Source organism: Schistocerca gregaria, chromosome 1 (assembly GCF_023897955.1).
Source record: "Schistocerca gregaria isolate iqSchGreg1 chromosome 1, iqSchGreg1.2, whole genome shotgun sequence".
NCBI lineage: Eukaryota > Metazoa > Arthropoda > Insecta > Orthoptera > Acrididae > Schistocerca > Schistocerca gregaria.
Genome location: NC_064920.1, coordinates 384,256,234 through 384,277,047, shown reverse-complemented (window position 1 = coordinate 384,277,047; position 20,814 = coordinate 384,256,234). Strand labels below are relative to the sequence as shown.

At 39.4% G+C, this 20,814-nt stretch overlaps 1 protein-coding gene across 8 annotated transcripts in view; it reads right to left on the bottom strand.

Moving 5' to 3' along the window:
• Positions 1-771: 771 nt before the first annotated feature.
• The window catches only part of LOC126348550 (metastasis-associated protein MTA3), a 202,181-nt gene continuing 182,138 nt past the window's right edge, over positions 772-20,814 (bottom strand). For 3 of the 8 annotated variants that reach the window (XM_050002369.1, XM_050002363.1, XM_050002367.1), the window contains 3 exons: positions 20,109-20,228; positions 7,522-7,750; positions 772-2,112 (listed from right to left, as the gene is read on the bottom strand). In XM_050002369.1, the coding sequence (XP_049858326.1) occupies positions 2,004-2,112; positions 7,522-7,750; positions 20,109-20,228 (458 nt within the window). In that variant the 3' untranslated portion in view covers positions 772-2,003. Of the gene's footprint in view, positions 2,113-7,454; positions 7,751-8,130; positions 8,149-20,108; positions 20,229-20,814 lie in introns of all 8 variants that reach the window. The other 5 variants (XM_050002364.1, XM_050002368.1, XM_050002362.1 and 2 more) reach the window with 4 other exon arrangements.

The window sequence follows — 20,814 nt, the reverse complement described above, 5'->3', positions numbered from 1 at the left end:
CAGACAACATACCTTCAATTTAAAAATATATTACAATCAAATTCAAGAAACATTCAACCTAGTTCTTTATGTAAACTTGTCAATTAGCACTGACTAAGTACCAACAAGGTTACAGTTAAAACGCAGGTAAAATTTGCCTCTGCTGCAGAACAGTTCCATCAAAAAGCTCATAAGCTACATCAAATATTATAGAAAATATTTTAATATAGCTTTTATTAATTAAATGGATCTGCTTTCTACGTTCACGAAAAGTTGATTTCTATTTTTCAATTAAAACTGGGCTGTAGGTTTCAGTGTTATTACACATGTTGTAGATCCAAAGTGGGTCATAATGGTGTTCCACATTGCAAAATGAACTAAACTTCTATTTAAAGATGAAGTTACAGGAAAAATAACAAAAGAAGAATTAACAAAAATTCACTCTGAAACATAACACTATATGCTGCAACTACAAAATTGATATATTTGTACAGGGTGTCATATTTACCCTAATCCACATTAAAAACAAGCCAAATGACGAAATGAATAAATTTTGGGTATAAAAAAAATCCTTTCTTCCTATTTGCTGTAATACTGACATTCTATGTGACATGAGCATACACACAAATTGTCATATTCACTTCCAACTTACCTACAATACTTCATAGAAAGAGAAAGTGTTTAATGATGAAAACATGGCTAAAAAGAAACATTCCTTACAGACGAGGTTTCCCAAGTCAATATCATTTACTGAAAAATGGAACTGTATGTGTGAATGTCTTGCAAATATAATGCTAGCACAGATGTGGTATTTTATTAGATATGGAATTACAAACTGGTCTGCACATCACCACATTGCCACTTGCATTAATGTCTTTAAATATGGCAATAACAGTCAACAACAGGAAGAAACAGACATATCTTAAATAGGATACAGATCTTGGGATGTAATATACATATATGTACAATAATGCAGAACAGGAAAGAAAAAAGTCTATTACTGCTTCCTTTCCCAAACCAATTCTCACATGGCAAAGGTCTCATTACATACACATTCAGATTCACCGAACAGTGCACTATGTGAGGGCCAAAAGCTTTCTTGTAACTAGCAATCCCATTTGAGTTATGTATCAATTTCTTGTCATAGGTGAGCAGTACATACAACTCCAGTCACTTTTTTTTTCTCAAAAAGAATTTCTTGGCACACACATTCAAAAAATCCACAACCACTCAAACAGCATAACAAAACTGTTCTTGAAGTGATTAATGACCTGCTTCCAGATACACAGGTAATACAGCGGCAGTTAACAAGACACAATAAACTTGTCAGTTTTTCATACCAATAAGCACCAGTAAAATTCACTCTGGATGTAATAATCGCGGAAGAGTAATTACGTATAAATTTTATTTGTGCTTCAAGTTATAAATGTGAATCATGAGCAAAATTTAACAATTTTCCACCATCAAATGTTACTTACATAAAAAAATTATCACATTCAGGTGGCAACTTATTGTAATGAGTAGTAAGAGGAATGGTAAATCGTTGATACCCTTCACTTTACAAAGAACACTCTTCTGGACAGCCTGTTTGTAACAGAGAAAGGCTGCATGAAAACACAAACACCACTTTTGTGCTACACATATTCCAATTATACGGTGTCCGATAATAGCACCTGGTTTTGACAATTTCACACTGAAAAATGTGTACAAGAAATCACCATCTGTTTCAGCACATACAGTTCTACCACTTGCTAGGTAGGCAGTGGGCAAGTATTTGTGCAGCAGTTTTTGTAAATAATAACTGAACATTTTGGTACAACGAAAGTTACTATCTTCAGGACTTCACTTCACTTGTCTTCAGAAGTTCACAGCACAAAACTCATGCATGTACACATGAATGAACTAATCATGCACACAAATCTGCATTACAGCAGCAAACACGAGATCCATCTTGAATCGCAGAGCAGGCTCCCATCTCAAAAGTATAAATTATTTTAACAACAGAGAGTCTGTGGATCATTTTGTCAGTCAAGAATAACCACCATTTCATCTGTCCCCTTGAAGTTGAGTTTTCTCCACGGTTTCCTGGCTGCCCGCCTCAGTTCCGTACCCGTCAACTGTCTTCTCATTTTCCTAAAAAGTATAATAATTTCTTTACATTTTTGCACATCTGCTTTTAGTAAAACAAAATACTATTACTCCTCCACAATTACTCAAGAACAGTTGTCTAGAAAGATGAAAACATTTGTGCTCGATGGGCACAGTAGTAGTGCCCACCACCACAATCTTTTTTCATATTACCCTGCATTACAAATCAATTAAGTAAAGGATAAACCTTGCAAACATAATGAGTGGGCAGCTTCATATTTACAAATTTGAAACATACATTTTGATCCTTACACGATTTAGAAAAGCCACAGCAGAACTAAACTGAATTGGTAGTGTTGCAATTGAAACTCCCCACCCCTTGAATACAAGTTCAGTATTTTCACCATTAACCTTATTTGGTCAAAAACATTCAGTTTTAAGCGGGAAGATATTTCTCAATGATTAATTTACAAACCCGATCAGTGAATAAATAACTATGGACAACAGAGATGAGTCTTTTTTATTACATTGTGGGCAAAGATAAGACGAGACACTAGAAAGTAAGTATCACCAAAGTTCAAACAGCGTTTATGACAATTATTAGCAATTTTATATGTCCCACGTGGGAAAAATATATCTAAAAACAAAGATTCTGTAGCTTACCAAACGAGAGCGTTGGTACGTTGATAGAGACAATAACAAACACAAACACACACACACACACACACACACACACACACACACACACACACACAATTTCAAGCTTTCGCAAGCAACGGTTGCTTTGCGCGCACGCGCACACACACACACACACACACACACACACACACACACACACACACACACACACACACAAGCAGACATGTGTGTCTGTATATCTGCAGGCGCGTGTGTGTGTGTACACCTGTCCCTGTTTCCCTCCAAGGTAAGTCTTTCCACTTCCGGGATTGGCACGAGTCCTTACCCTCTCCCTTAAAACAACCCACATCCTTTCGTCTTTCCCTCTCCTTCCCTCTTTCCTGATGAAGCAACCGTTGCTTGCGAAAGCTTGAAATTTGTGTGTGTGTTTGTTATTGTCTCTATCAACGTACCAACGCTTTCGTTTGGTAAGTTACAGAATCGAGTGTGTGTGTGTGTGTGTGTGTGTGTGTGTGTGTGTGTGTGTGTGTGTGTGTGACAGTGTACATGCATGTGTACCCGAGTTGTTCTCATTTAAGATGGTGTTCTTCGGCAGTCAATCCTCACTGACTACTTTAAACATTTCGAGTACGGAATGTTTGAGCATGTGCCGCTAGCAACGCAATCCTAATTATCGGGTGATGATGGCCTCTTTCCTATGCTGAAACTTACAAAGCAGTGGTGCAGTGAAAGAAACTGTCATTGAGCAGCTAAATAACTCGAGTAATAAGTGTAGAAAAACTCATTTTGTGTTACAATAACTGTTTTGCTTTGTGTTATGACTAAATAGAAAACTATTTTTAGTTTTTCACAAGTCTCCAAGAAATTTACCATATTCTCATAATTTCTGCAATTTTTTGTTGTTGTTGTTGTTAAATTTGAAGATGTTCCTTTAAAGTGAAGGCACTGTTCTCTTTATGTTGTGGAATATTAGTTCATTCCATATAAACCTAAGCCAACTGCACAGAACTAAAACATTGTAACATCATGTTAAATGGTAGCAATGGGAAACATAATTCGAGACAGTAATTTTTTTTTTTTAAGCTGTGTACTAGCAACAGATTAAGAGCTTCAAAATGTAAAAACTACACATCACTAAACAACATACAGAACCCCCACCCCACCCCCATATTTTTTAAAGAAAAGAGGGAATGATGTAAAACTCTTTATCACCAGAGAAATCAATTTCAATAAATCCTTTCACAAGTTAAAAAGGTATAGATATAGATTAAACTAATAATCTGTTTATACTAGGTAACTACATAGCTTTTTTTTTCAGTTTGTCAAGTCAAATAAAACACATTACAGCTATTAAAGGACAAAACTGATAATGAAATACTGCTAATGGTTATTGTTATGGGAAAAAAAGTTTGACTTGAAATGTGGTCACAAACTGCAATAAGACAGTTTTATGCGTGTGCTTATCAATAATGCAATTGTGATAAAAACAAACAGATAACACAGTAATTTTACACTATCATAGTGTAAAATTCTATGTGGGACATAAACAACTAACACTTTGACTGCTTTGGACGAGTTAAACTGTCATGCTCCACTTCTTCCCCAGGTGCTGAGCACGTGTTTAAAAACAGCCTGTGTGTTTTCCTTAAGCACTATTGACGTGTTTAGTTGTTCCCTTCTACTAACCCTCTCACTGCTGAAGATGAGTTACTTCCATACCTCAGCGAATGAAGAAGTTTGTGGTAGTTATCAAACAACATACATGACTTTTTGCAACCTATCATTTGCCAGCAACCTCGTTTTGATATCTTCAACCATTTATGAAATATGATAATTGCTATTAACACAATTTCCGATGTACAGGAATGCAACTGGGCACACCACACGTGACAGACCACTGGATATGAAGACAGGTAACTCTAAAACAAAATGAGATACTGTTCTGTTCTCAGTTTTATATAAAATTCTGATATTTTGCCAAAGGGTTAATGAGTGAAGAAAACTACTCACTGTATAATAAAGATGTTTGCCCTCAAAATAGATGCACTGGAGAATTCCAAATAAACCATAAGCAATATCCCAAGAAAAATCAGAAGGAAATCGTGAATGTGAAAGTTGAAGAAAAGACAAATACCATAAGGAACCACTATGTAAAACTTAGCAAGTGGTTTTTTTTCTTTTTTTTTTCTTTCTTTCTTTCTTTGTGACAAACTATTACACTGCAATGAACCAAAGAGACATTCCCCACTTTCATTCCTGAAAGATACTTATAGAACTAATTCAAGACATGAAAAACAACAAAGCAGCAGATGCAGAAAAAATTGCCACATGATTCTGGAACTGACTAATGGAAATCGATGGCAAACAATAAAACAGATGAATATCATTCTTAACAGTTATATACAGGGTCCTTTTCCAGGGCACTATATGATATTTGTTAGAGAAGTAGGTAGATGCAAAGACTGGGGAGTATAAAGGTGGATTTTGGAAAGGAACGTAATTATGCAGATCAGATCCTGCATCATGAGCTCATAAACCACAAAAGAATAATGAGATGCATGCCCTACGTTGCTGTGTTTGTGGACTTCAAGTTGTGTGGCTCTGTTGACAAAATGTCTCTGAAACAGTGGGAGAGTCGATTATGGATGAGAAAACAAGAAAAAGATTTGACAAAAACTAATAAACACAAAATCTAAAATTAAATCTTTAGGCGAGATATTTGAAGCTTTCGAGGTATGAACATGCGTTAGACAAGGAGATGGTCTGTCCCCTATTTTGTGCAATTGTGTTCTCAAAAAAGCGATCGAAGAATGGAAAGAACAACTTGGAAAAAGTGGGGTAAGTGACCTGGCAGACTATAAAAACAAAAATCTCGTAACTCGCTGTTTCGTGTTTACTGACGATCTTACAATACTGTCAAGAGCGCCATTGCAATGAACATAGCAGAAAAATCACATCTTTCAAGTATCTTATGCATAAACAAAAGATATGACGACTATAAAAGATGCTCCAAAGTACAAGAACACTGATTACAGAAACATTAATAGTATCACTAAATTTAAGTAGTTTGGTGAGATGACAAAAAAAGAATGGCTGTGACAAGAGAGCTAACAAATTCAGAACAAGGATATTGGAAACAACTTTGCAGTTGTTAAAACAAACTCCAATAAAATGACTGCCTCCTCTCAAGAAAAATTACAGTACTATGTTAAAATAAAATAAAAGGTTTACACACAGCCAAATGCCTGATTTGACTGTGGCACGAAGAAATAGAAAACATGGAGACGAAAGACTAGAAAATCTTTAGAAAAATTTTGGGCCAATTAAAAAAAAATATATATGATGAATTCCAGAATAGAAATAATGAAGACTTCTACAAGAAAATTTAACAACTTAATGTAACTTTGAGAAAACTCTTTTTTTATATAGCCATCTGGTTTAGATGAATGAAAACAGGTCACACAAGAGAAATTCTGAACATGCTGGCCAGAAAAAATCTCCATGGCGCAAGTGTCTCCAAGCAATCACAAGCAATCTGAAAAAGATGAAAATTTAACATCAAATTCTGAATTGAGATACCAAACTTTGACTTTAGATACCAGTATCCAGAGAAAACCAAAAAAGAAAACTGGAGAAAAATCATCGAAATTTCATAAACAACTCTGGTCCAAGGAAAAATGAATGGCAAAACCGATAGTTGCAATAGACGTAGTTATTTATGTGGTCCACAGGACGCCCAAACTAGATAAAACAATGTTTAGTAGCATGCCACCACACCAACAACAATTTCTCTGTATAATAAAGGTGTTTAGCACAATACAAGAATAACAATAAAAACAGCAGCAACAACATCAAGCATGTGTACTCTTTTTCGCTTTACCACAACTGACTGGGATTACCACGGTCTGCTTCCTCAAATACAGTGAACATTTTTGGAATGTGAATACAATCTGCTGTCATATTCTATTACAGCTTCTGTTAATTCCCCTGGGTAACTGACCATATCGATCTTCCCATTCTCTCTTTAGTGTTAAATCGGGGGAAGGACCTTACAGAATGCAAAAACAAAATTTCCACTGTCTTGTGTCAACATAGCCACCTGTTCATTTCTTTATGTAATAATTACAGACTTTTTATTCTCTACTTGCACTGCACTTTTATTCTAACGCATCATCGCATCATAGTTTCTGCGTGAAACAAAAATGATATTCACTAAGAAAAAAATACTTTAAGTGAAATGTCCTGGACGAGAGGCAGGGGACAGAAAACTATTTTAACAGGTGTGTGTGTGTGTGTGTGTGTGTGTGTGTGTGTGTGTGTGTGGGGGGGGGGGGGGGGGGGGGGGGGAGACTAGAAACTCTCTAGAAATAAAAATTGACTCTCTCTCTCTCTCTCTCTCTCTCTCTCTCTCTCTCTCTCTCACACACACGCGCACGCGCGCGCGCGCACACACACACACACACACACACACACACACACACACACACACACACACACACTCTCACTCACTCACTCACTCACACACACACACACACACACAGAAACACAGAAAAGCCAATATTTTGTTGTTCCTGTCATGTTTACACTTCTGAATCTATTACTATAGAAATTGAACCACTCACCCCCACTTCACAGCCTATAAAAACAATAGTAATGAAACAAAAGCATGGAATTTTATTTTTCTTATTAATGTGTAGTGTTTTGCCAAGGAGGCATAGAGTACCAACTGAAGCAATTGCATATCTCACTTGCATATGTGTCACCTAAGGGTTTTTTGATGTGCATGTCTTCTAATGTACCGAAGAGTTCACTCACTTGGTACCCTCTGTGGATCTAAAGTACACATCATCTGGTGCATCTGTCCAAGATGTTACTTGCTTTCGACCACTACCAGAACGGATCATTGTTGCCATTTTGGGTTTTCCATTCAGGTGATTGATGACAGATCGCCCCACCACAGGTGGGAAGTTTTCTGGTCCTCGCGAAGGTGCTATTTCTTTATTGGGTCGTTTCGCAGGAGGGCCCGGTTGTGGAACAACAATACCTGAAAAAGTTGATGTTTCATAAGTCCACACACTGCAACGTATTATGAGACAATAACCATATCAATATAAAACAATGATAGCAAGATGACAACATTTATAGAATTTAACAGCAGTTATGACTCAATGATTATTTAATCAATATGTGACAATTCAAGGCAATACAGATACGTCTTTCTCGTTTTCCTCCGCAGCATAACTTTTGTATATGACTTGAGAAATCTTCCCTGTCACTCATGATCACTTCAGAATACTGCTTATGAAATATTAGATACATTGTCTACTTTTTATAACTGTCTTGTTCTACCATTGCAGGTTCAGCTATCAGTGAATACGAAAGTTAAGAGGTGAGTTACGTAAATTAAAAGCTTTATGAACATACCTTCATCCCATTCCAGATCTGATTTGAAGCCACCAACAGAAAGAAAATAAATGTTATGGTTGAATAAATTATACTCTCAAGAAAAACAGTTATGTATACATAATTACTAGACAATAACAAACTGTTCTGGAACTTAAAGAAGTCAAACTGTTGCAATGGTTACATCTATGCAAGTAGATATACGTTACACCGATATCAATGGCGAATGTTTGTAAATAGCATACAAACTCACATAAAAAGAGATATCTGTTGTGTTTTAATCTTCTGTTTTCTGTGAGTTCGGAGAGCAGATTTACACATAGGCATACCAAACTGCTACTTGTGCTAGGTTGCATATATAATAAGTTTAAAACTATCTCAACATTTCATTCTGAAGTTTTGTCTACTATTTATTTATAATATTTATAGGGAAAAAAACTACTTATTGGAAGCAACAAATGGGACACACACAAGGAAAGAATTTTATACATGTCTGCTTTTGGAACCAGGGACTCCTTTCTCACCAGACAAATAAAACTGCCAAATAAAAAGAAATGAACCTGACAAACACTTTTTCTGTATCTTGAAGCTGTGCTGACCCAAATGTAACCCATACTTTTTCTCAAAAATTTGGCTAGTGATGTTTTTTTTTTTTTTAATTTGGAAGGGAGCAACAATATCATTAGTATTTGGAAAATAATTGTTGTATATGAGGTAACAATGTCACCATATTACATTGTTGAAATTTCTTTTAATTACGGACTATCATCATATTCACAGTTCTGTTACTCTTAAAGACAGGGTATGCACAACTTTTCCTCTAACTAACAAGCAAAATAAAGTCTTCACTATTGGGTGGTAATGTCATAAGAAAATTGTCAGCACTGTTACGATGCAAATACCAAACTCTCCATTATTTGTTACACACAAAGCACATCTAATAGAGAAGCGAACAAAAACCTTGGTTCAAATGAATATAATGTGTGTCATACAAATGCATTGAAAATATGCTGCAAACTGCTATTTCATCGCGCAAATCTCACAGATGGCTAAAAGCTGGAAAACATTCTGCACTTGAAGCTAGGGTTCATATTTTTTTTGGTACTAGTTAAAAGGACAGATGGAATAAAAATATCTTGACAAATAATCCAGTTAAAGGCTTTGGAAATAAGTGAAGATCTCAAGCATACCACAGACTGAATTCCATGGGAGTATCAGCTGGTGCTGCAGTTTTATGCACAGAAATGACCCCTCTATCTGGGGAAGCACTTCACTAGCACAGACTCTGCCAGAAGTCAAGTTTAATTCAGTTACTACTTTCCAAGTACTTTCTGTTGTGATAGTAGAGTCTCATTCATGGGTGTAAGACTAGGATCACTCGGATCAGAAGTGAAAAATCGTACGATTTAAATCTCTAAGATTAGTGCATTATCTATAGCACATTGGCCGTTGTCTAAAGACAGGTAATCAAGTATGTTAGCCACTTGTATGTACCCTCTATACAAAATCAGCACCAGCGATGAGTACAGACAGGAAAATTTTGCGAAAACAATAACACGAAAAATAATGCGAAATTAGTAGCTTTTAGCAAAATAAGGTGAAATCAGTGATTTTTATGAGATTTTACAAAAATTTGTTATTTCATTACATAACAATTTTATAAATCTGTGGATGCCCGTTTACTATTCATAACTGACAGTTACTGAATGTTAAAAGTGCATTTTGACTTCTTATCTTCTCAGGGCTGAAGGTCATATATAATCTTAAACAGCAGTTCAGTTACCGAGTAACGAACTTTGATGTGATGACAAAAACAGCAAACAATTTAGAGAAAATTCCGAATTCAGCAAAAGTCAATGGCGAATTTGGCAAAAATCTGCAGAGTTTTTTTCAAGGAACCAGCGAATTTGGCCAAAACAATGCCAGATCAAGCACAACAACACTGAATTTAGCAAAAATAGTAGATTTAGAAAAAATACAGAACCAACACTGAATTGCGCAAAAACACCACAAAACTCGACAAAAAACTAGGCTGAATTTGAAAAATAGACCATATTTGGCAGCAAACTACATCAAATTTGGCGAAAAAAGACCAAATAGACAAAATTACTTATATATATATATATATATATATATATATATATATATATATATATATATATATATATATATATTAAAAACAAAGATTCCAAGACTTACCAACCGATGGTTGCTTCTTCAGGAAAGCAGGAAGGAGAGGGAAAGACGAAAGGATGTGGGTTTTAAGGGAGAGGGTAAGGAGACATTCCAATCCCGGGAGCGGAAACACTTCCCTTAGGGGGAAAAAAGGACAGGTGTACAATCGCACACACACACACATATCCATCCGCACATACACAGACACAAGCAGACATATTTAAAGGCAAAGAGTAAGGGCAGAGATGTCAGTCGAGGCGGAAGTACAGAGGCAAAGAAGTTGTTGAAAGACAGGTGAGGTATGAGCGGCGGCAACTTGAAATTAGCGGAGGTTGAGGCCTGGCGGATATCGAGAAGAGAGGTTATACTGAAGGGCGAGTTCCCATCTCCGGAGTTTGGATAGGTTGGTGTTGGTGGGAAGTATCCAGATAACTCGGACGGTGTAACACTGTGCCAAGATGTGCTGGCCGTGCACCAAGGCATGTTTAGCCACAGGGTGATCCTCATTACCAACAAACACTGTCTGCCTGTGTCCATTCACACGAATGGACAGTTTGTTGCTGGTCATTCCCACATAGAAAGCGTCACAGTGTAGGCAGGTCAGTTGGTAAATCACGTGGGTGCTTTCACACGTGGCTCTCCCTTTGATCGTGTACACCTTCCGGGTTACAGGACTGGAGTAGGTGGTGGTGGGAGGGTGCATAGGACAGGTTTTACACCGGGGGCGGTTGCAAGGGTAGGAGCCAGAGGGTAGGGAAGGTGGTTTGGGGATTTCATAGGGATGAAACAAGAGGTTACGAAGGTTTGGTGGACGGCGGAAAGACACTCTTGGTGGAGTGGGGAGGATTTCATGAAGGATGGATCTCATTTCGGGGCAGGATTTTAGGAAGTCGTATCCCTGCTGGAGAGCCACATTCAGAGTCTGATCCAGTCCCGGGAAGCATCCTGTCACAAGTGGGGCACTTTTGGGGTTCTTCTGTGAGAGGTTCTGGGTTTGAGGGGATGAGGAAGTGGCTCTGGTTATCTGCTTCTGTACCAGGTCGGGAGGGTAGTTGCGGGATGCGAAAGCTGTTTTCAGGTGGTTGGTGTAATGGTCGAGGGATTCAGGACTGGAGCAGATTCGTTTGCCACGAAGGCCTAGGCTGTAGGGAAGGGACCGTTTGATATGGAATGGGTGGCAGCTGTCATAATGGAGGTACTGTTGCTTATTGGTGGGTTTGATGTGGACGGATGTGTGAAGCTGGCCATTGGACAGATGGAGGTCAACGTCAAGGAAGGTGGCATGGGATTTGGAGTGGGACCAGGTGAATCTGATGGAACCAAAGGAGTTGAGGTTGGAGAGGAAATTCTGGAGTTGTTCTTCACTGTGAGTCCAGATCATGAAGATGTCATCAATAAATCTGTACCAAACTTTGGGTTGGCTCGAGTGTACACCTGTCCTTTTTTCCCCCTAAGGGAAGTCTTTCCGCTCACGGGATTGGAATGACTCCTTACCCTCTCCCTTAAAACCCACATCCTTTCGTCTTTCCCTCTCCTTCCTGCTTTCCTGAAGAAGCAACCATCGGTTGCGAAAGCTAGTAATTCTGTGTGTGTGTGTGTGTGTGTGTGTGTGTGTGTGTGTGTGTGTGTGTGTGTGTGTGTGTGTGTGTTTCGTTCATTGTGCCTGTCTGCCGGCACTTTCCCGCTTGGTAAGTCTCGGAATCTTTGTTTTTAATATATTTTTCCCACGTGGAAGTTTCTTTCCAATTTGGTATACAACAACATCTAAAAACAAAAATGGAATGTGGCCATAAAACGGCGAATTTGTCAAAAAAACTACTTTTAAACTTGCGGAAAAAATACCGAATTTGGCTAAAAAACATACAGAATGTGGCAAAAAAAACACCAAATTTGCACAAAAATAACACTGAATTTGACTGTAAAATAAAATGATTTTTTCTGTCCCTACTGATGAGATGAACCATGGACCTTGCTCTTAGTAGGGAGGCTTGCATGTCTCAGAGATACGTATAGCTGTACCATATGTGCAACCACAACGGAGGAGTACCTGTGGAGAGGCCAGACAAACGGTTGGTTCCTTAAGAGGGGCAGCAGCCTTTTCAGTAGTTGCAGTGGCAACAGTCTGGATGATTGACTGATCTATTGCTATTCACAATATACATAAATGACCTGATGGGTGACATCGGAAGTTCACTGAAGCTTTTTGCAGATGATGCTGTGGTGTATCGAGAGGTTGCAACAATGAAAAATTGTACTGAAATGCAGGAGGATCTGCAGCGAATTGATGCATGGTGCAGGGAATGGCAATTGAATCTGAATGTAGACAAGTGTAATGTGCTGCGAATACATAGAAAGATAGATCCCTTATCATTTAGTTACAAAACAGCAGGTCAGCAACTGGAAGCAGTTAATTCCATAAATTATCTGGGAGTACACATTCGGAGTGATTTAAAATGGAATGATCATATGAAGTTGATCGTCGGTAAAGCAGATACAAGACTGAGATTCATTGGAAGAATCCTAAGGAAATGCAATCCGAAAACAAAGGAAATAGGTTACAGTATGCTTGTTCGCCCACTGCTTGAATACTGCTCAACAGTGTGGGATCCGTACCAGATAGGGTTGATAGAAGAGATAAAGAAGATCCAACGGAGAGCAGCGCGCTTAGTTACAGGATCATTTAGTAATCGCGAAAGCGTTACGGAGATGATAGATAAACTCCAGTGGAATACTCTGCAGGAGAGACGCTCAGTAGCTCGGTACGGGCTTTTGTTAAAGTTTCGAGGACTTACCTTCACCGAAGAGTCAAGCAGTATATTGCTCCCTCCTACGTATATCTCGCGAAGAGACCATGAGGATAAAATCAGAGAGATTAGAGCCTACACAGAAGCATACCGACAATCCTTCTTTCCACGAACAATACGAGACTGGAATAGAAGGGAGAACCGATAGAGGTACTCAGGGTACCCTCCGCCAAACACCGTCAGGTGGCTTGCGGAGTATGAATGTAGATGTAGATGTAGATCTGGGCTTATAATATCAACCAAAACAGCATTGCTGTGTTGATACTGTAAATGGCTAAAAGTAAGGGGAAACTAAAGCTGTAATTTTTCCCAAGGGCATGCATCTCACCTGTATGGTTAAATGATGATGGGAGTCCTCTTGGGTAAAATATTCCATATATATAATCAAATAGGGGTAAGGCAGGATTAGGTGGAAAAAAAATAGGAATATGGATAAGGTACTATGAACAGCATAACAAATGCATTATTATAGCTAACATAGACATGAAGCCCACACCCACCACAGTGTATATATGCCAACTAGCTCACTGATGGAGGAGGAGATTGAGGAAATGTATGATGAGAGGAAAGAAATTATTCAGATAGTTAAGGTAGGCGAAAATTTAGGTCATGGGGGACTGGAACTCGACAGCAGGGGAAGGAGGAGAAGGAAAAGTAGTGGGAGAATGTAGACAGGAATGAAAGAGGAAGCTGCCTGCTAGAATTTTCCACACAAAGAAGTTTGTATACATGGATGAGACCTGGAAAAATTGGAAGGTTTCAGGATGATTATATAATGTTAATATGGAGATTTAGCAAGCAGATTTTAAATTGTAAGACATTTCCAGGGACAGATGTGGACTGACCACAATTTATTGGTTATGAACTGCAGAATAAAACAGAAGAAACTGCGTAAAGGCAGGAATTTAAGACCATGGGATGTAGATGAACTGAAAGAGCCACAGGTTGTAGAGAGTTCCAGAGAGAGCATTAGGGAACGATTGACAAGAACGGGGGAGAGAAATAAAATATAAGAAGAATGGGCAGCTTTGAGAGATGAAATAGTGAAAGCAGCATAGGATCAAGTACGTAAAAAGACAAGGACTAGTAAAAATCCTTGGATAACACAGGAGATACTGTATTTTATCGATGAAAGGAGGAAATATAAAAATGCAATAAATGAACTGGTGAAAGGGAATAGCAATGTCTCAAAAATGAGATCAACAGGAAGTGTAAAATGGCAAAGCAGGGATGGCTAGAGTGCAAATGTAAGGATTTAGAAGCATGTATCACTAGGGGTAAGATGGATACTGCCAACAGGAACATTAACAAAGAGACCTTTGGAGAAAAGGGAACCACCTGTATGAATATCAAGAGCTCAAATGGAAAACCAGTACTAAGCAAAGAAGGGACAGCAGAAAGATGGCAGGAGTACACGGGGCAATCATAATTAATGGCGTAAATGCCTACAGTGAAATAACTAGGGATGGAAGAATAAGTAACGAAATTAATAGCAGATTACAGAAGGGAGGCAATTTCTACCAAACAATAAAACACCTGATTTGGAATAATGAAGTTTCAGAAAGAGCAAAACTCCTTTTGTATAAGAATTATTACATCTCTATTGTCACCTATGGTGGAGAAACACGGACAATGACAGAAAGGGACTGGAGCAGACTGCAAGCAGGGGAAATGAAATTTCTCAGAGCAGTTAAGGGAGAAACAAGAATGGGCAGAGTAAGGAATGTAGAAGTTAGAAAGGACCTTAAACAAGAAAGTATGAGAGAAGAAATTGAAAGAAAGAGATTAAGATAGTATGGGCATGTTAAGAGGATGCATGGGCCGAGACTCCCCAAAATTATGGAAGAACTAAAGATGGATTGGAAAAGACCTAGAGGGCACCCAAGAACACGGTGGAAAATGGGAGTGAGAATATCTGTAGAAAGGAGAGGTGTGACATGGCGGCAAGTGGAGGAAGAGAAGTGGTGGGAGGACCAAACCAAATGGAGAGGACTCATCGGCACCCAGACCCGGCAGTAGCTGGAGCGGAATTTGGATATAGATAGAAATGCATACAGTTGAGAGTACATGATACTAGAAGCAAAAAAGTCTCAGAAACATAGGAGTGTTGAATGGAGTGTAAATTATCGAACTATCAGTTTAATAAGTCACAGATGCAAAATAATGAGAAGAATCTTTCACAGAAGAATGGAAAAACTGGTAGAAGCCAACCTCGGAGAAGATCAGTTTGGATTCTGGAGAAGTGTAGAAACACGCGAGGCAATATTGACCCTATGGCTTATCTTAGAAGATACGTTAACGAAAGACAAACCTCATTTATAGCATTTGTAGATTAGAGAAAGGTGCTGATAATGTTGAATGGATGATGATGATTTGGTTTGGCTTGTGGGGAGCTCAAGTGCGGGGTCATTAGCACCTGAACAAAGTCCCAATTTTGACACTTTCGGATTTTGACACAATCCAATCAAGCCACTGTCATCAATTATGATGATGATGATGATGATGATGATGATGATGATGATGATGATGACACACAAACACCCAGTCCCTGGGTAGACAAGATCCCCAACCCAACTGGAAATCAAACCCAGGACACCATGATCTAGAGACAAACAATGTTGGCTGAAATACTCTAATCAAATTCTAAAGGTGGCAGGAGTAAAATACAGGGAGTGAAAGGCTATTTACAATTTGATGGCAGCTAAGAGAGACACGAGGCACGAAAGGGAAGCAGTGGTTGAAAAGGGAGTAAGACAGGGTTTTACTCTACCCCTGATATTATTCGATCTGTATATTGAGCAAGCAGTGAAGGAAACAAAATAAAAATTAGAAGTAGGAATTAAAATCCAGGGAGAAGAAATAAAAACGATGAAAGATTGCAGATGACATTGTAATTCTGTCAGAGACAGCAATGGACTTTGAAGAGCAATGAACAGTGTCTTGAAAACATGATATAAGATTAGGGCCTAACATTAACAAAAGCGGAATAAGAATAATGGAATGTCATCTAACTAAATCAGGTGATGCTGAGGGAATTAAATTAGGAAATTAAACACTTAAAGTGGTAGATGATTTCTGTTATTTGGGAAGGAAACTAACTGATGATGGTTGACGTAGGGAGGATATAAAATGTAGATAGGCAAAGACAAGAAAAGTGTTTCTGAAGAAATTTGTTAACACTGATTATAAATTAAATGTCAGGAAGTCCTTTCTGAAAGTACACTCCTGGAAATGGAAAAAAGAACACATTGACACCGGTGTGTCAGACCCACCATACTTGCTCCGGACACTGCGAGAGGGCTGTACAAGCAATGATCACACGCACGGCACAGCGGACACACCAGGAACCGCGGTGTTGGCCGTCGAATGGCGCTAGCTGCCCAGTATTTGTGCACCGCCGCCGTCAGTGTCAGCCAGTTTGCCGTGGCATACGGAGCTCCATCGCAGTCTTTAACACTGGTAGCATGCCGGGACAGCGTGGACGTCAACCGTATGTGCAGTTGACGGACTTTGAGCGAGGGCGTATAGTGGGCATGCGGGAGGCCGGGTGGACGTACCGCCGAATTGCTCAACACGTGGGGCGTGAGGTCTCCACAGTACATCGATGTTGTCGCCAGTGGTCGGCGGAAGGTGCACGTGCCCGTCGACCTGGGACCGGACCGCAGCGACGCACGGACGCACGCCAAGACCGTAGGATCCTACGCAGTGCCGTAGGGGACCGCACCGCCACTTCCCAGCAAATTAGGGACACTGTTGCTCCTGGGGTATCGGCGAGGACCATTCGCAACCGTCTCCATGAAGCCAGGCTACGGTCCCGCACACCTTTAGGCCGTCTTCCGCTCACGCCCCAACATCGTGCAGCCCGCCTCCAGTGGTGTCGCGACAGGCATGAATGGAGGGACGAATAGAGACGTGTCGTCTTCAGCGATGAGAGTCGCTTCTGCCTTGGTGCCAATGATGGTCGTATGCGTATTTGGCGCCGTGCAGGTGAGCGCCACAATCAGGACTGCATACGACCGAGGCACACAGGGCCAACACCCGGCATCATGGTGTGGGAAGCGATCTCCTACACTGGCCGTACACCTCTGGTGATCGTCGAGGGGACACTGAATAGTGCACGGTACATCCAAACCGTCATCGAACCCATCATTCTACCATTCCTAGACCGGCAAGGGAACTTGCTGTTCCAACAGGACAATGCACGTCCGCATGTATCCCGTGCCACCCAACGTGCTCTAGAAGGTGTAAGTCAACTACCCTGGCCAGCAAGATCTCCGGATCTGTCCCCCATTGAGCATGTTTGGGACTGGATGAAGCGTCGTCTCACGCGGTCTGCACGTCCAGCACGAATGCTGGTCCAACTGAGGCGCCAGGTGGAAATGGCATGGCAAGCCGTTCCACAGGACTACATCCAGCATCTCTATGATCGTCTCCATGGGAGAATAGCAGCCTGCATTGCTGCGAAAGGTGGATATACACTGTACTAGTGCCGACATTGTGCATGCTCTGTTGCCTGTCTCTATGTGCCTGTGGTTCTGTCAGTGTGATCATGTGATGTATCTGACCCCAGGAATGTGTCAATAAAGTTTCCCCTTCCTGGGACAATGAATTCACGGTGTTCTTATTTCAATTTCCAGGAGTGTATCTGTATGGAGTGTAGCCATGCATTAAAGTGAAACATGGACAATAAACAGTTTGGACAAGAAGAGAATAGAAGCTTTTAAAATGTAGTGCTACAGAAGAATTCTGAGGATTACATGGGCATATCACGTAACTAGTGAGGAGGTACTGAATAGAATTGGGGAGAAGAGAAATTTGTTGTACAACCCGACCAGAAGAGGGATTGGTTGGTGGGACGCATTCTGAGGCATCAAGGTACAATTTGTTTAGTGTTGGTGAGAAGCGCAGGCGGTAAAAGATCATAGGGGGAGACCACGGGATGAAAACGGTAAGCAGATTCAGAAGGATGTAGATTGCAGCAGTTACTCAGAGATGAAGAAGCTTAGAGTAGCATGGAGAGCTGCATCAAACCAGTCTTTGGACTGAAGATCACAACAACATTGATGAGATGCTGGTCTTTTGGGAAATGCAGAGCAATATGAGAGTGGCCTACAAGAAGGAAACAGGTGCCTCATTACAAACACCTGCAAATGAAAAACAAAGAATTACTGTGATGTTAGCAGTTACTCAAGAGGGTGGACAAGTCCCTCTATGTTATTCTGAAGTGTAAAATTTTGAGCAAGGAAAATTTCATTTAGAGGATTGTGATTTGTTGCCAAGAAATATGCTTTATGACAAAATTAATGATGGACTAGCCAGCTGCAATTTAAAATCACAGTCTTTGTGTACTATTCAGTATGAGTGTGTTGCTTGTGTTGGACGTCTTTGAGCGTCATCTCACACCTTAAGTAAAAAATAAAGTTGCTGCAACGTAGAGAGATCTAGTTGTTATGCCTGGAGGTATCACTTCGAAGCTGCAAGTGCTTGATGTCATGGTAAACAAGACATTTAAATGAAACCTCTGAAAACACTAATGCAATGCCATCAGTCCACTGAAAGTGTTTGTGTGGATTACCTCTTCATGGCACACAGTATCACTAGTTAATATCGTCAAAGAGTTCAAGAAGTACTGCATGTCTAGTGCAAGGACAATGTACTTCGTCAGGAGAGTTGCAAAATATTCAGAGATGAAACAATACCAGAGGTAAAATTAATATTAACATCAGGGAAGACTGACAAGATGGCTAATATTTCTATTTAATTTACTTACATAACAACATTTTAAAAATTGTTAATAGTGACCATACTGTGAACAGTTTTTGTACTCTACTATGTACCTCCCCCTCAAAATTACAGATGTACCTTACATTCATGCCAATAAGGAACTCTTTTGCTTCAAACCTTTCCTTCTGCCAGATGAATGTGCTCTTTGTCCCAAAACTTCTCATGTGTTTTGCTGTGCTGTCATTGTTGCTTTGTGAGCAGATTTTTCTCTCTGAATTACAAATATTTTCAGTTTCTTGGTCACTCATGAATCCTCCTCCTCCACCTAACGCCCACCACCACAACCACAACCTCATCTGGCACCTACTCCTGGACCAAGGTCTTTTCTGGGCCATTATATGCATTGTTTTTAGTTAATGCATCCATGTGGCTCCAGCATATATTCTGGTACCATGCATCCATGTGGCTCCTACATGTATTGTAACGTCATATTGACACCTTCAGTTAGGTCACTATCTCAGTCTTCTGTTATCTCTTGGAATCCGGTCAAGAACTTTCTGGGTTGATCTACCATGTAATTGCTTGGCTATATGTTCCACTCTACTTAATTTCCTGTTTGCAAGTAATAATTACATACCTCTTCCAGTGGGACACTTTCAGTCTGCTTGCTCTCCTGTCTGTGTTAGTCATTCCCAACATATACTTCTCCACTGCTCACTGCGATGAAACCCTCATTTTTAGTATGGTTTTTACATTTTCTCGTTGCCACAATACACGCTGGTACAACACACTGACTGTAAACTTTCACTTCCAGACAGTTCAGAAGCTTTTTGAAAAATGTATTTAGCTTACTGTAAGCAGTCCAGGTGAGTTTTACTCTTCTTTTTACTTCTTTCCCTGTCAATCCAACTATCTTCAACTGCCCTAGCTACAAAAACTGAACAACTGGTTCTCCAACTACATTATGAAATGTAACCGATTTATTTTTTATGTATATGTTATAAACATTTTTAAGTCTTACAGTAACGGATTTTAACTTCTTAAAGTTCTTCCAGTTGCAGTCTGTCAGCAAAACAAAGATAACTGAGGTATGTTCCATCAAGAAATACTCCTTCAATTTCTCAGTTCAAGGATCTGAAGACTTTGTCTTACAATGCTGAGAACAGTTACGGTGCTGTAGAATCTCCTTTCTTGACACCTCTTTCATTTACAAATTACTCCTGATGGTATCATTATCTTTACTGCAAATATCACTAAAGTTAATACATCAGCAAATAAGAAGAAAAAGTCTCTTACCATCCATACCATTCACTTCTTCATAAGCTCGCCGCTTCAGAAGAGGTGCAGATACGTTATTGAGGGCAGCTTTTTCAGCTTCTGGTTTATTTGGGACACGTTCATACAGGAGGGTGCCATCTGCAATTATAAGAACAGTATCCTGAAGAACAATTTATGAATGATACTATACTAAATCTGCAAACAACAGCTGCTATTAAAACAATGCTGTTGATAACACACAACAATAAAAATCTATTAATTTCATAGCAACGGTTTGTGGCTTATTTTACCTGACAATTTGCCTCTCTTATAAATTGTCTATTCCGTCAAGTGTTTTTTCCTGTTACAATCTTAATGTGTTACGAAACAGGTACCATGTTCAGATAGGTAATAAAATTCAAATCAAGCATGGCACCTTCTTCACAACTATCATACAATGCTATTTTCTTCCAATCACTTTCCAAGAGTGGAAGTATATGTAATGTTAATAGTCCTACTAAAGACATACCCTTCTCCATTTCCACTATACTGAACTGCAGAAAATTATGTATCAAGTTGCAGTATCACAGCATCAATCCTAAATTAGTGCTAGTCACACTGAAATGAATATACCTCTATCCACAGTAATTCGTATGTGTGGAAATATTTTATTTTGTTTGAATTGTCCTAGAGTGTTGAGTGGAAAGCTCAACATGAGTGCACCCTTTGTGGAATACTAAAGGAA